The following is a 16,346-nucleotide window of genomic DNA, read 5'->3' on the forward strand; positions in this document are numbered from 1 at the left end:
TGGGCACACTGAATAGACACCTGGGTCTGAGGGAGGGAAGGACATGAAACTTATGTTGAGTGTCTGAAGAGATGGTGTATGTGTGTGTGCGTAGACGGACATCAGTGTATGATAAACACCAGGCCCTCACAGCCCCACCTGTCTGAGACAAACATGGGCCTGGGCTCCACTTCCTCCCAAGAGCCTCCCCTGAAGTTGTCCTCACATTTCCTCCCGGTGAGTCCGTGCTTCATATGTCTAAAGTCCCCTTAACCCCGTCTCTCCCGCACTCAGGTCCATACAGGGTAGAAGCCTCCTCACCAATGATAGCTTCCTTCAGGCTGGACTCCACAGGCAGGATGTTCTTCTCCACCAGCTCCATAGGGCCAGGCCTCTGTGCAATCTTCTCATTTAGGTCATCAGCCAGCCTGGCTCTCTTCAGCTTCAGCTGCTTGGCCTGGAGAGAAGGCTCAGCCGAGGTCTCTACATGGGAAAGCAAGGGGGTTCAGAGAGAGGGAAAGAAAGGTCGCAGAGTCCTGCCCTAGGGCCTCTAGAGCAACAGGAGCTGACATAAGCAGAGTGAAAAGCATGCCCAGGCAGGGGAGTGTAGCCTGGCTTTCAGTGTCCTGGGACAATTACAGCCAGGCTAGACCTGAGGAGTTTCTGAGGTGGGGCTGCACAGCTAAAGAAACACCAGAGAAAGGACAGATCTGCTCCACTTAGACCTGACCTACTGAGGCAAACTGTTCTTTGTTCTGGCTCTTGGTGGCCTCAGTTGCAAAATGTGGGGTTCTGACTTGAGAAGATATCCTCCAGGCTCCCAATGACCCCAAACTTAAGCAAACAAAAATTAGGCATGTATGTGCCACTCTCTGGAGCCCAAACCTTTCCTTTTCAAAAACTATAGAAAATGAATCCTATAGCAAACTACAGAAATGAAACGTATAGCTAGGTGAGTTTGGCTGCCATCACAGGTGCTTAGGTAATGCCAATGGGTGGGTGGATAAGGGAGGGAGCAAGTGATCAAGCAAATGAACCCCAAACAAACTACAATGTTTGGGAAAGAAAGGGGTTTCATCCCAGCAGACAGAGACCATTTTATACCAGTGGGTGGATCACTCGAGTTATGCACCAGTGGGTGGTGGACCCAGGAGAAGGGTCATGTCAACCCAGGCAAAGACTCCATGCTTCCCACACACTCCTATAAGACAGTGGCAGCTACATATGTGTGTCTGACTGTGAAGCCAACAGCTGGCCCTTGCTAGCAGAAGACAGACAACAGCAGAAAGTGGGAGGGTACAAAAATACAAAGTGCAGCCAGTCAGGGAAGAGCCACCTCCAACCTCACACACCTTCCAGAATATGCATCCTGACCAGCTCTGATCTCTCCGGCCGGGAGCGGATCTTCCGTTTCAAATAGTCCTCGGTCTATGGAAAAACACACCAATAAACTCTTAAGGCTGGAACATAAGCTTATGAATAGACAGGACCACAAAACATGCTTTGTCTGTAGTGGTGGCTGCTGTTCACCTCAGCAGCTTGGTGACTGCAGGGTCCTGGGGCAAGGCGGGCAGACACCAGCTTCCAGCTGAGTCTTTGCTGTACCTCTCAAGCCACTGCCGTATGTGTTTAAAACTTAATACTTATACCACCCCAAGTACTTAAAACTAGAAAACAAAACAGTCACCAATTTCAACAGAGCAGTGAGTATTTGTGCTGTTTCCAGCCCTTCTTTCATTTGATTCTGCAGAGCTGTAATCACTGTGGATATAATTTTATGTCCTGTTTCAAAAACCTTGTATTGCGTGATCTCGAGAGTCTTTTCAATTCAGTATGAATGGTTGCCAAATGCAATACTAATTTTGATACATGGTGTCAGAGCTCTAGTTCCTTAAAGTCCGATGTCCTCATTTCTGCATTCATTAGAAATGATGGGAGCAGTAACCATTCCCTCACCAGCACTGAGCCCACGCTGCTGCTGAAGTAACCATTCCCTCACCAGCACTGAGCCCGCGCTGCTGCTGAAGGCTAATTCTATGTGCATGTGACTGCAGAGCCTCTGCTCCGCACCTCTGCAACAGCATTTTTCAAATTATAAGTTAAGACCAGCCTAAGAAAGGAAAGGACAGGATGGGACGGACAGAAAAAGTTACTGGGACACATCACTTACAGCAGTGATCAGCCCAGTTCTCGCCCTGCTGGCTGCTGCCCCAGGACCCTGTGGCAGTCCTGGAGCCTAGAGTCCAGTAGGCTAGAGTCCAGTAGCCTAGAGTCCAGTAGGAAGTAGCTGTGGGCTCCCGGTACATCAGCCCATCTGTAGTGAGCAGAGGTCAGGGGCCGCACCTTTCTATAGACAGCTGCTCTATCAATGGCCTGGGCACATGTGGGACATAGCATTTGAAAATCTGGAGTAATTTCCAGCTTAGAGAACTCAGGCACTGCTGGGAGAACCCATCAGAGAGGTCACACCCATTCAAATACATCTCTCCTCTCAATGGTTCTGGAGTCATTGCTTTTATAACAATAAAATAAGTCATTGCTTTTATAACAATAAAATAAGTCATTGCTTTTATAACAATAAGATTTAACAAACAATAAATCTTCCATGGATGTCCAATGGCTAGGGCCTGGCTGCCCAGAAGGTACTAAGGATGGACAGGCAGGGAGCCAGTCTGCTCCTGGTGTAGAAGGTAAAGAAAGGATGTTTAGCTGATGCCACTGAAGGCATTGCTGGGCTGGAAAACACAGCAGCTGATGGAAAGGAGCCAGCCACATGGAGCTGCACCTGAGAGCTCCTTTGGGACCGGGGCGGGCCACTAGGGCTGAGTCTCCCTGAGACGCTGTCTGAAGGAGTTACAGACGCAGGGAGCAGCAACACGACTGGAATCACATAAGGAACCTTCTCGAACTCAAGCTGATGTGCTGCCTCTTACTCAGATGCAAAAGTAACAGCTTTTCAAAGCTCTGAGTTGGTATAATTGAGTAAAGCAAGTTATGCTGTGGCCAATCCAATACACTCATTTTTCATATTTAAGACAGCTCAGTGCATGTTTAAATATTAAGCCCATTATTGTAATTTATAAGTCATTTGTGAACAGACTGCAACATATGCACTTGATAGTATTTACTACATGTGAGAAAAATAAAATTATTTTGCATATATAACAAAACATATATATGGCTATATACACATATACATATATACAGTTGCTGAGATGGCTTAGTGGGTAAAGCTGCTTGCCACCGAGCCTGAGACTTCAGTTTGATCCCTAGGACCTACATGATGAAAGAATTCTTGTAACTTGTCATCTGACCTCAACATATGTGCGTGTACGTGTGTGCACATGCACGTGTACACACACACACACACACACACACACACACACACGAAATGTAATAAAAGTCTGGGCTCAATAGACTTAGGTTTGAGTTCCAGCTTTACTGCTTTCTAGCTGGACAGATTAGTTAGCTTCTGCTGCATTGAAAAAACAAAGGGTACACCAGGTGGTGGTGTACGCCTTTAATCTTAACACTCAGGAGGCAGAGGCAGGAGGATATCTGAGTTAGAGGCCAGCCTGGCCTAAAAAGTGAGTTCCAGGACAGCCAGGGCTACACAGATAAATACTGTCTCAAAAACCAAACCAAAACAAAAACCAAGGGCAGCTGCACCTAACTTGTGAGGGATCCTGTGTGGATAAATACAAAATGAACACAGCCTCACACACACAGCCATGCTCAGTAGGACAATGGTGTCTAACCAGGCTCCACTGCACCCAGAGCTAATCTGCCTGGCTGCAAATGCTGCCCCTGCTCCCTGCTGGGCCTCCTCTGGCTCCCAGCAAACGGAAGCAAGCATGGTTTGTTAGTGTTTCTGACTTCATTCTTCCTACTCTCTAAGAGTTAGTTAATCACGATTTTCTAAAGAGAAAAAGAGTAGCATCAGGAGTAAGTATATTAGGGTTCCGTGAGCAGCAGGTCCAGTGGGAGCTTCCCTGTCTCCACCCGTACCAAGCACAGGACATCACACAGGGGACCAGAGGGAACTGAAGAGGAGGGGATAAGGCTGCAGCTAAGGTGCTACAGCAGAAAGTGGCTTGCAGCCTGCCCAGGGCTGCTTCACACAGGGTGGAAGTGGATGCTGGCTGCTTTGGGGCAGGTGGAGATGGAAGCTCACTGTAGTGCCCACAGGCTGTGGGCAGTGTCTGCGCCAGAGTGGAGAGCCTGCCATGGGTGATACTGGTGCAGGTCTACACGAGGCTCCACGGAACAGTGGAGGGAAGATGAGTGGGTCTGCAGGCCAGGTTTGGGAAGGGAGCTCTGGTGACCTTAACAAGGCCTCCAAGGTACTAAAAGAGAGTCTCACTCTGTCTACATTCTACCAAGGAAAGTGGCCGGGGAGAGAAGAAACAGAAAAGGCCAAGGTTTCTACTATTTAGAGCTACAAGGTGAGGGCTGCCCCAAGCTGTGCTAGACTAGAAGGAAATGCAGCTGGTGGGTGAGCTGATGGTGTCCTCTGGAGGTTCTCAGGGAGGGAGGGGAGCCTTACCCTGGCCCGCTCCAGACTCCTTCTCTGCTCATGAAATGCAGCCGGACTTTTCAAAGCTGTTGAGAAAAGAACCATAAAAGAATCACATTTAGAGGCTGAGGCTAGCTCCACGATAGAGTGCTTACTTAGCACAGGCAAGCCCCTGGTCTCAGTCCCAGAACCAAAACCCCAAACAACAGTTGAACACAATTTCTAGTGACACGCCATGTACAACACTATCACTGCAGGAGACACGGTACCCGGAGAGGAAATGCCACCTGACACCCAAGAAGCACTAGTGGTCTTTATGGCTGGTCACTTTAAGATCCCTAGGAACAGCAGTCCCTCCTGAACTTTGGTTCAGGGCCACACTATTCTCAGTCCCACCAGATAAGCTCCATGACCCCCTGGCTCAGCTAGAACTGTGAGCTGGGTCCACCTCACTCTGTCTCATTAGGAATTGCAGTGGTCAGATGGGGGAGTTAAAGCAGAGGCCCGAGCCCTCACAGGACTGCATCCTTCCTCACCTGGTACCAACAGCACTGTTAGAATGATCTTTGTGAACTAAGAAAACTTCAGTCATTGTTGGCTGGCCCTGGTGAAGGCTGGGTCCCATTCTGGGGTCTGCAGCTATCATGGGGGCCTCAGTTTCTGTCTAACGGCAAGCCCAGCAGCAACTCCTCTACAAACGCATCCTAAACACTCCAAGTCTCTCGTATGGTGACACATGACAATTTAAGACACTGGGGAGGCCAGGGAGCGTGTGGCTCACTTGGCTAGGGAACAAAGGCAGTAGGTGAGACGTATGCAAGGCTGCGGTCGGTCGGTTTCAGTTCTGCTGCCCAAGGCTGCAGACAGTGTGAGACTGTGTGCAAAGATAACCTTCCAGGCTGCTGCCTGTGGTAGGAGGGGAAGGGTGGGAGCTGCTAAAAGTAGCAAGACACAGATAGGACCTATCCTGCCTGGCCTCTGTGCTTCCGCCCCTCAATTCCCAGGGGTGGGCCTCCCAGGAGCATGCTCAGAGGAGCTTCAATGTCCCAACAGCATTTTTGTTTAAATTAAAGACAATGTTAAAAATAGTAATAATAAGAAAGAAAACTTTTTTTTAAAGGCCATGAGAACCCTTCCATTTGCTGACAGCAGGGGGAGCTCTAGACTCAGCAAACAACCGCAAGACAAACCAGTAAAGGTTCCCTCCTCAACCTGCACAGCTAGAGAACCCATTCCAGGGAACCACCCAGGCTAGGCTGCCCAGAGGGAAGGAAGCTGGCCCTCATTCCTGGTCCCACTGCGCAAGAATGCACTGTACCAAAACTGGCTTTCAGGGCCTGGAAGCAGGAGCATGCTTTGAGAGTGATGGGCCAGTGCTATGATAGCGCCCCCCCCCCCCCCCCGCTGGGAAACACACCCACAGGAGCGTGCCACGCCTCGCACACCAGAGCATTCTATATAGTCACTCATTCAATAAGCTATCGATGTCTGTAAGAGGGTTCTACATGGTCAGTGATGGGACAGCAAGAGGGTTCTGTGCTGCAGCTGAAACCTCAGGTTGACAGCCAGGACCTAGAGTTCAGACACAGGTTAGAAACTTGGAAAAGTTCCTGCATACAGGATATGAGTCCTAACAATTCCTGGGCCGATTAAGGGTGTGACTGTGTTTTAGAGACTGAGACTCTGCCCACCTCCCGGAACACAAAGACTCCAATCAGTGGCGCTGGAGAGATGGCTCAGCAGTTACTTCAGGCAGCTCATGAGAATGGATCACTCCAGTTTCAGGGGACCCAATGTCTCCACTGCTTCTGAGGTATCTACATGCATCTGTACGCATCCACACATACAAACTGTGCTCGCTCTCTCTCTCTCTCTCTCTCTCTCTCTCTCTCTCTCTCTCTCTGCCTCTCTGTCTCTGTCTCTCTCTGCCTCTCTGTCTCTGTCTCTCTCTGTCTCTCTCTCTCTCTCTCTCTCTGTCTCTCTCTCTCTCCTCTCTCTCTCTCCCTTATTATTTATTTTTTCCAAACAGGGTTTCTCTGTTTAGCTGTGGCCATGCTGAAACTCGCTCTGTAGACCAGGCTGGACCTCAGAGATCCACCTGCCTCTGTAGACCAGGCTGGCCTGGACCTCAGAGATCCACCTGCCTCTGTAGACCAGGCTGGCCTGGACCTCAGAGATCCACCTGCCTCTGTAGACCAGGCTGGCCTGGACCTCAGAGATCTACCTGCCTCTGCCTCCCGAGTGCTGCAATTAACGGTGTGTATGTATCACCACTGCCCAGCAAACTCTATTTAAAAGAATCAGGCTGTGTGTGGTGGTTGTACACCTTCTTATCCCAGCACTCAGGAGGCAGAGGCAGGAGGGTCTCTATGAGTTCCAGAACAGTCAAGGTTATATAGGGAGAACCTGTCAACATACAAATAAATAATGAACCAAATCCATGTCCACGTGTCCAGAAGCACACACCCACTGGCTCGTGGGCCGCACTGCTGCCATAAGCCTGATTCTCTCAGGCTGGCTGGGTCTGAGCTGCAGCCACAGATGATTATCTAAGTCCTGGCTACCTGAACATCCTATACTTGCCACCCAGGGGTAATGCACAAACCAGGCTTCTAGAAGCATGCCTCACAGGCACACACAGCTTGACACAAGGGGTAGTTCATCTTCTTCTTCTTTTTTTTTTTTGGTTTTTCGAGACAGGGTTTTTCTCTGTATAGCCTGTCCTGGAACTCACTCTGTAGACAAGGCTGGCCTCGAACTCAGAAATCCGCCTGCCTCTGCCTCCCAAGTGCTGAGATTAAAGGCGTGTGCCACCACCGCCCGGCAGGGTAGTTCATCTTCATGTACCAACAACAGTTGCCTCCAGTGCAAGATGGTGAGAAGTCAAAGGGCCATGGTGGATACAGATTCTGAACCCACTGACCTAAGGGCACGTTGTCATACCAGCAAGACGGAAACTAACATCCAGTGAGTGCTTGCTTACATGGCAGGGACTGCAACAGACTGTTTTTTGCTTTGTTTTGTTTTTGTTTTAAGACGTGGTCTCACTGTGCAGCCTGAGCTAGATTCAAACTCAGGATGACCCCCTGGCCTCAACTTTCAGGTGCTGGGATCACAGGCATGTGGCACCATGCCCAGCGGCTAACTCCGGTATTTTAACAACTAGCTAATTTAGTATTTTACCAAAGGTAATTTAGCATCTTACCTTGCAGAGAAGGCTCATTGAGTAAAGCATTTGCCATACATGTGTAAGGACCTGAGTTCAAGTCCTCAACACTCATAGGAGTGCAAGCGTATGAGCACTCTCTGTGACCCAAGTGCCCTCATGGTGAGCTGGGAGACAGAGACAGGAGAGGCTCACAGACCGGGTGGCCTGATGCACAGTGCAAACAGTAGGTAATCCTGCTTCCAAATGATGGTTCTCAGCCTGTGGGTCATGACCCCTTGGGGGGATGTTGAACAGCTCTTTCACAGGGGTCTTCTAATATTTACATAACAGTTTATCTGGCTGGTTAGCTTAGTTGATTAGAGTGTGGTGCTAATAACAGTTCATAACAGAAGCAAAATTATAGTTATGAAGCAGTAACGAAAACAGTTTTATGGTTGTGGGTCACGACATGAGGAACTGAATTAAATCGTCACAGCATCAGGAGGGTTGAGAACCACTGCTCCAGGTGAAAGGGAAGGACAGTATGTGAGGCTGTCCCCTCAGGAGCACATGCACTGTGGACGGCAATGTTCCACTTAATAAGCTCAGAAAGTTAGAAAAAAACTAGAAAATGACAGTCATGGTTGTAACCCAATTCTGTTATCCTAAGGAGAGGTCTTTCTGCTTCTCTGAGTTAGTTTCTCAACTTCCTCAAAAAAACAGAGAGAACTTAGATTGGTGCAGAGTGGGGTGGGGGTGGCATGTCAAGGCTGCACCAATCAGATGTACTAGTTAGATGTAGGCCTGACTGTGGGCCATGTGGAAAGGCAGGCTTGACCACAGCCACAAGCAAGAGTACAGGCGCACAGAAGGACTTAGGGACCCATCTGAGAGACACCAGGGCATTCACACCCAGAAAACTGTAGTTTGAAAACTAGGGTTTGCTCACTGTGGAGCAGCCTTACACTAGACAGACCAGGACAAAGGAGGCTGGGAGAATTCTTGTGCTAGAGGAAGCTAGGACAGGAGAACTCACGACAGCAACGACAGAGCCCTATCCATTTATAACGACCACCTCCTGGTCTCTAAGGACTGCTCCAGTTTTATATGATGAAACCTGCACTGTCTGAGCTGCAGTGACCATGGAGGGTGGATCCCTCCCAAGCCATCATCCGCCTCTCCTTCTTCCTTCAACTTACCCTGACCAGCATGTTGGTTCCTTTAGCTCATGAGCAGCCTACCTAAGGTCGTTCCCCTACCCCCCTCCCATTCTGAATTCTACTTCCCAATAGCCACTTCTGCCAGGCAGCAGGAGGAGAGCGCAATGCCTCTTGCTTCAGGTCTATGAAGACTTCTAGCAATCATGTACCCATGTGGGAGGGATCAGAGTCTCTGGGGTTGAGGTTGAGCGACTCCTGTGCTTGTCCAGCCAGCTGTGTTAAAGAACATTAGAGTGTGACTTAGTGATGGAGATGTAGGATGCTATGGGTAAAGCCTGGGCTTTCCTGATGCAGGATCAAGTGACACAGGTGTGCCCAAATCACCGAGCTTCCTTCCATGCCAAGGAGACTAGACACAGGGAAGCAGAGCAAAAGGAAAATGGGTTTTAAAATCCTGGCCTTTGTTAGTTAGAAGAGACATTAAGTGTCCAGCCAGGAGGGATGTGCTCGCTCATCATGGACTCCATCTCCTCCCTCCTTGCTGTCTTAAAGCTTCGCCAGGAAGGTCCAGGACATTACTCATCCCAAGTTTCATGTTCTCGGAACTCCAGGAAGGCAGTCTCTGTGAAGAGAAGTCCCTTATGACCCATGCAGACACCAGAGCTGTTACGAGCACACATTTCTGGTGGCAAAGGGCAGCTCTTGACCCTTTCTCCCCCCTAGGGACCTGGTGACCCTCTGAGCAAAGGCAAGTGTGCAGCTCAGACTGAGCAGGAAGAGCAGAGACGCTTCAGACACCAATGACACACTGGCCAAGAGCTGTGGCATTCCTTACCACACAGCTTCAGTCCCAGACTGGGCTCCACCCCAGCTGGCTGTAACCAGCTGATACTCTGGGCCTTCTTGCCAGGACCTGTTTTCTCCTCTCTGACAAGTTGCTGCCTTAAATGAGCACATTTGTGAATTAAGAAGATAAAGAGTTCTGATTTCCATTTTCTCAAGAACACACCATTCAACCATTATAGGCAGACTCAGAGCTGTATCAAGATGCCCACAAGGCTTTGTTCATGAGCTGAAACAGGAAGCGCCTTCTGGAAGCAGTTCCAGGTTTACTTAAGCATCCAGGCCAGGGCCCACCAGGAAGTTCTGGAGATGCTTCTCATCCCTCACAGCACTTAGCCACCAAGTTCAGTTCCTCATCCCCCACTGTCCCACCCACCCTGTGTCTGTCTGTGTGCGTGTGGGCCTGGGTCTCTCTACAGATCTGACATCAAGAAGAAAGGCAATGGCTGTTGGGCTCTGGTTACACTTTAGGCTCACGGACAACTCTGTAGGCAGGAGCTGTAAGCTGTAACTATCACACATTAGGATACCTTCTGCTTTCAGCCTTTTTTCCTAGTTGTAATTGTTAGGTTTTTATTCTTATTTAAACTTACTGTGTGGGTCAGTTTGGTCCTTCTACCATGGGAGTTCAGGGATTGAACAGGTCATAAGATTTGGTGGCAAGTGCTTTTACTCATGGGGACATCTCCTAGCCCCCGTGGTTAGTTAGTATTGATAATCTGAAATAATCTAGAATCATCCCGACAGTGGTGGTATAAGCCTTTAATCCCAGCACTTGGGAGGCAGAGGCAGGCGAACTTCTGAGTTCGAGGCCAGCCTGGTCTACAGAGTGAGTTCCAGTTCCAGGACAGCCAGGGCTACACAGAGAAACCTTGTCTCAAAAAACAAACAAAACCAAAAACAAACAAACAAAAAAAACCCAACAACAACAACAACAAACCAACTAGAATCACTTGGAAGAGAATCTTAATGAAAAGTTGTCTACAACAGGTTGGCCTGTGAGGGCCTGTCTGTAGGGGATGGAGTCTCTTGATTATGTTAATTGAGTTGGGAAGCCTTGCCCACTCTGGGTGGTACCATCCTTAGGCAGGGGATCCTGAGCTTCATCAGAATAGAGCAAATGAGCTGAGTACAGGCATGCATTCATGGATAACTCCTCTTTGCTTCGTGACTGTAGATTCGGTGTGCCTAGCTACTTGGGGCTCCAACCACCAACAATGGTGACTCTAGTCTAGACTCTAGAGAGACTGTGAGCTAAAGAATCCTTTCCCCTAAAGATCTTGCCCCCCCCCCCCCCCGGCATTATATTACTTTATCATTTTTCTCTAAATTGGCATATGACAGAAGTAAGACTTCAGCTTTAAGCTTGAGCAAATACAGAGGTGCAGGCTTCTGTTTTATTTCTTCTTCCCTTCGTGAAGAGGCCAGCATAGAGGAAAAGGGGTCACTGGATAATTAAACTCTACCCAGAGGAACCTGAATTGCACAGCCCTGGGGAGTTATCTTTTTCAGAGCTGCTACAGATGCTACACAAGGCCACTGAGAGACAGGCAAGGCAGGCATCTTGGGGATGGGAATGTGGACGCTTTCTCTTTCACAAGCAGCAGTAAAGTTACCTTGGCCATCGACTCTTAAATCCTCTGAACAGAGCTTCTACTTCCACTCAGGGGAGAACAGAACAGAAATATCCTCCACAAAGTAAATCCAGAAACTGTGCATGTCCCCAAGTGCGGCTCAAGACAAGGACACTCCAGGAGAGTTCAGGGGCCTCTAGAGTCTTGGGCTCCAACAAGTCTTATCTTTGCTGGGTTGGCAATTTTGGTACCACAAAATTTGGACTGTTTCACTAGTCCAAAGGACAAAGAGAAGTGAGAGAGTGGGGCTTTACCAATGCTCGTCCCCCCACAGTCCTAAGTAATGAACAGTACATGTGGAAGACCTTCACCAACTTTCTCAATTAGCCTAGCTTGAGTTTTCAGCTCTGAGATATGGGCCATCAGCCAGCCCACTGATTGACAAGGTTGACATTTCAACTGTACTGACTTCATGGCTAAAGAGCTCCAATTCCTGGGAGTCAAAGAATCAGGATGGGTGGAGGTACCTCAGCAGCAGCAGGGCCTTGCACATGTGAGGTCCTGGACTGGATATAAAGTACTGACAAACAAATCTGGTCTTTCTGTTGTTTTCTTCATACCCTGGCTTGAACCCACTCCTGCAGAGACAGATCCCACCTCCTGCTGCCTGGGATCAGGGGTGTGGCCATCACATCTAGGCCTTCCACCCAGCAGGGGAAGAACAGAGAGTCTATCTTGGGATAGACACAGGAAACAGAAAGGGACCTCACATTCTACAGAAGGGCACGGGCTGGACCGCTATCATGCAAGGGCCAACATGAGCATCAATGAGATGAATCTGGGATTCTGTTCCCGGCAGAGAACAGAACTCCGGGCACTGCAGGCCCACTGGAGCAGCTCTGAAGGCCTGGAAATCATGTAATGGACTGCAGGTGCTGGCTTAGAAAACTGTCCAGTCAGAGGTATGCAACACTTAAGAATTATCCATAGAAACTAAACACTCCTGACTTAATACAGGCTTTCATGGACAAAGCAGAAAGCAGCCTTCCTGCCCCTCAAAGCAGTAGGCATGGACAGCAATCTGGAAGGCTGAAACCAATAACTGCTCTCATCTCTACCTCCTGAAACCTGACCTCAGCAATCATAGCACCTCAACTGGATGCTGCTTCAGTTTTTAAGAGAACCCCTTTCCTGGCCCTTTCTTTCTCAAAGCTCATAGCTTTGACCTTATGCAGCAGTGGATGAGCTCCCGTCCTGCCTCCGCCTCCTGAGGGCTGGGATCTCTACCTCCTATGTGGTTATGTGCTGCTGGGGGCTGAACCCAAGGATTCACACATGGCAGGCAAATACTTTACCAACCGAGCTATGTCCCCAGCCCTTCAAGTATTTCAGACTTGGAAATTCCTTTGTGTAAGTACCACTATGAAGTATTTCCTTTAGGAGTCAACACCAGGTCTAGACCCAGAAAAGCTGGGCTGAATGTGCCTCTGTTTCTAAGAGACTAAGGGCAAGTCATGTGATTCTGAGGCTTCGGTCCTTATCCACAAAACAGCAGTTGCACTTACTATACCACACCCAGTGATTATTAACATTAAGCAAAGTGAAAGTGTTCTGTCATCCGCTCTGCTGGGTTAAGATGAAGGCACGGATACTGCTGAAGTTTCTTCCCTTCTTACCCATTGGAAAGAAACAGCCTATGCATGAAGCAATCTGAGTGCTAACCGGGCCTGACCTCCAGTCTTTGTCCCTGTGTTCAGTTGACAGCTTATGACTATCAAAATAGCTGCAACAAAGGCCATTAATCAGAGTCATGTCAACAGCTCTAGGGCCTGACTATGACAATAAGAACAGTAGACTAAGTTCATGAATAAGAGTAAGTTCATAAGAACCAAAGACAGAGCTTTAGTTAGAAGGAACCATGCATCTCAGGCAAGATGAAGCTTCACACATATCCTGTTTTGGTATGCAGGTTTGACACCACCCTTGTTTTGGTACCAGGCTGCCACGCCCACCCAGACCAGCATAAAAGCCAACTACCACAAATGAAAGTACCTCTGCCCTCCACACACATCTACATGCATAGAAAAGACGACTGCAAGAAGCAGAGATCTGAGGTCCAAGCTGCTCGAGAAGCTCCGACTTGACCCTCCAGTGGTGGGAAGACCAAACCTAGCAGAGGGGGTACAATGGACTAGTACACAAATGTCAAAGATATGGCACACTAAGGGTTAAAACACCAAGGCCAAACACTTTGAATTGATTGCTATGGCCTGTGAGTGTTTTCCAGTAGTCCTCAGCCTGTGCTCCCACCAGGAAGTGATAAACCCTATAAGAGGGCTTTGAAAAGGATAAGGACCCCCCCCCCCCCGCCCTTCCTTCCTCCACTTCCCAGCTGCATGGGCTGAACAGCCTGGCTCCTCTGTGCACTGTCACCACTGCATACTGTCCCCACAGGCCAGTCAACCATGTGGTAGTCTCCAAATCCATGACACTGGCTTTTCTTACAGAAGACTCAGACTAGGTTCCCACCACAGACACGGTGACTCACAATCATCTGTAGTTCCTTGGGGGCTCTGATACCCTTTTCTGGCCTCCATGGGGACCAGAGGCACACATGTGGCACACAGACATACATGCAGGCAAACACATATATATACATTAAAACAAACTGTGAACAAAACTAACATTTTATAAATTGATTATTTTATGTATTTTGTTATGGTAATAGAAATATGATCAACACACTGATTTTCCAGGTTTCTTTTTGACATACCTGCAGTTACATTTATTTGTGTGCACATATACATATGCACATACGAATGTGGAGGTCAAAGGTCGACAACTGGTATCTTCTTTGACCACTCTGCAGCTTATTATTTTAATTGTTTTATTACTAAAAACTCAAAATATATTTCTGTTTGTATGAATACACATGCATGTTTGAGCATGCACACACACACACACGCGCACACACACACACACACACACACACACACACACACACACACAAGTATGCCCCCCCCCCCACACACACAACCTGTGCCTGAGAGGGCAGAACAGAGTTTTGGAGCCCCTGGAGACAAAGTTACTGGTGGCTGTGAGTGACCCAACATGAGTGGTGCAAACTTGACTCTGATCCTCTACAAGAACAGCAAGCACTCTTAACCACTCACCTATCTCCGGCCCATTTTAAAATTTCTTTTTCCTTTTATATTTTATACATTTTGTGTATTGTGTGTGTGGGGGGGGTATACACACCATGGTGCATGTATAAAAGTCAGAGGGCAACTATCTGGTTTTCTCTGCTTCTACCATGTATGTCCTGGGGATGGAACACAGGTGATCAGGCTTGGCAGCAAGTGCCTTTATCCACTAATGGAGCTTGATTTCCCCTCCACCTTCTTTCTTTAGATAGTGTCTCTCATTAAACCTTGATCCAGTAGGCCCCAAGGCCCCTCCTCCAGTATCCACCTCCCCAGTCTGGGTTTATAGGTACATGTCGTCACGGTCAGAGCTAGGTTCTTATGGTTGCCACAGGTGTTTGTAACTATCACTTCCTTCTGCAGCCAAAGGCCTTAGACTGGCCTATTGTTCCACTACACCCTCCTTGGTAAAGTCCAAAACAGTTTTAAAAAGATAGTCTTAGCCAGGCATGGTGGCAAGAAATTGGGAAGCTGAGAGAGAATGATCTGAAAGTTGGGAAAGATCCTCAAAATAACAATATATGCAACACACTCAGACACACTGACACACAGATACACACACACACACACACACACACACGAATGCATGCATGCACACACTCAGGCATGCCCCAGGGCTCTGCTTGGCGTATGATGATTCTGTCTTTTACCCATGTGGTGCTGAGGGTGCTGGGCAAGCATCTATCACTGAGCTAGAAAATCAGCCAAGTAGCCATCAGACAGCCTGACAGTCTTCTCTGCTTCCTTTAGTATCTTCCGGGTTTTGTTCTTTTATAGGTTCTCAGATGCAGTCCTGACTGGCCTAGAATGTTATAGACTAGGCATGCCATACCCCACTTATTACCTTGAAAAGTATTGTCCTTTATACCTCCAATAAGAACAAATTATGAAAAGCAACACCACCCTCCTCATCTTTTAAAAAGACATTAACATTGTATAAAAAACTTCATCAGAAAGGTTACTTGGAGGCCTCTCACGACAGCACGTGCCTTTAATTCCAGCAGTAGGGAGGCAAAGGCACGAGGACCAGTACAAGTTTGAGGCTAGCCTGGTCTACACGGCAATTTCTAGGCCAGGGTGTCACAAAACAAAAGATGAATTGGAGGCCAGTGAGGTGGCTCATGGGAAAACGTACTTGCTGCTGAGTCGGCTGAGCAGAGTCTCACCTCTAGGATGCACAAGGTGGAAGAGAGCCAACCCCTCCACGTCCTCTGACCTCCCACACACATACCCACCCATACACACCCACTCACAAAATAAATAATTCTGTTTTTCAGACAAGGTCTCTCTCTATACCTCTGGCTGTTCTGGAACTCAATCTGTAGATGAGGATGGCCTCAAATTCAGAGAGATCCACCTGCAACTGCCCCGAGTACTGTGATTAAAGGTGTGTGCTACCATGCCTGGCCAATAAACAAATGATAATTTTAAAAAGACTTTCTCTACATGCTTAACAAAGTTTGTTGTTGTTGTTATTGTTTCGATTCAGGCACACACAGTGAACTCCAGACTCTATTTTAGGACTTGAGAGCAACTGGCCCAGGAGGGCCTCTATGCTGGTCAGTGTCCACTGAGGCACACACCCCGGAACAGCAGGAAGAGAGACAAGGACTCCGATGTCTACCAAGAGCGCAGCCTGAAACTTCTAGGAGCTACGAGCCCAGCTGGTCTTCCTGAGTTAAAAGAAAGCATCTCAGGAACCACATGCTCACATGTCTAGGTGTCAAATCTAGAGGTCAGTCTGGCCTCATTCCTGAAATACACCCCCCCCCAAAAAAAAAACCATCTAGAGCTGTAACTACAGTTAACAATCACCTTCCTGTGGAAAGGACACATCATCTCATAGGATTCTTTTTGTTAACAAAAAACTGAAACAACACAACACAAAACAACAAGGAGATGAAGAGCTGGAGGAAGGGAGAA

At 48.2% G+C, this 16,346-nt stretch overlaps 1 protein-coding gene across 5 annotated transcripts in view; it reads right to left on the reverse strand.

Annotated features, from left to right (window-relative positions):
- The window catches only part of Mrtfa (myocardin related transcription factor A), a 168,751-nt gene that overhangs the window by 10,267 nt on the left and 142,138 nt on the right, over positions 1-16,346 (reverse strand). For all 5 annotated transcript variants that reach the window (XM_034517562.2, XM_034517561.2, XM_076911664.1 and 2 more), the window contains 3 exons: positions 4,526-4,581; positions 1,332-1,407; positions 301-462 (listed from right to left, as the gene is read on the reverse strand). In XM_034517562.2, the coding sequence (XP_034373453.1) occupies positions 301-462; positions 1,332-1,407; positions 4,526-4,581 (294 nt within the window). The remainder of the gene's footprint in view (positions 1-300; positions 463-1,331; positions 1,408-4,525; positions 4,582-16,346) is intronic.

The sequence above is a fragment of the Arvicanthis niloticus genome, chromosome 13 (assembly GCF_011762505.2).
Source record: "Arvicanthis niloticus isolate mArvNil1 chromosome 13, mArvNil1.pat.X, whole genome shotgun sequence".
Taxonomy (NCBI): domain Eukaryota; kingdom Metazoa; phylum Chordata; class Mammalia; order Rodentia; family Muridae; genus Arvicanthis; species Arvicanthis niloticus.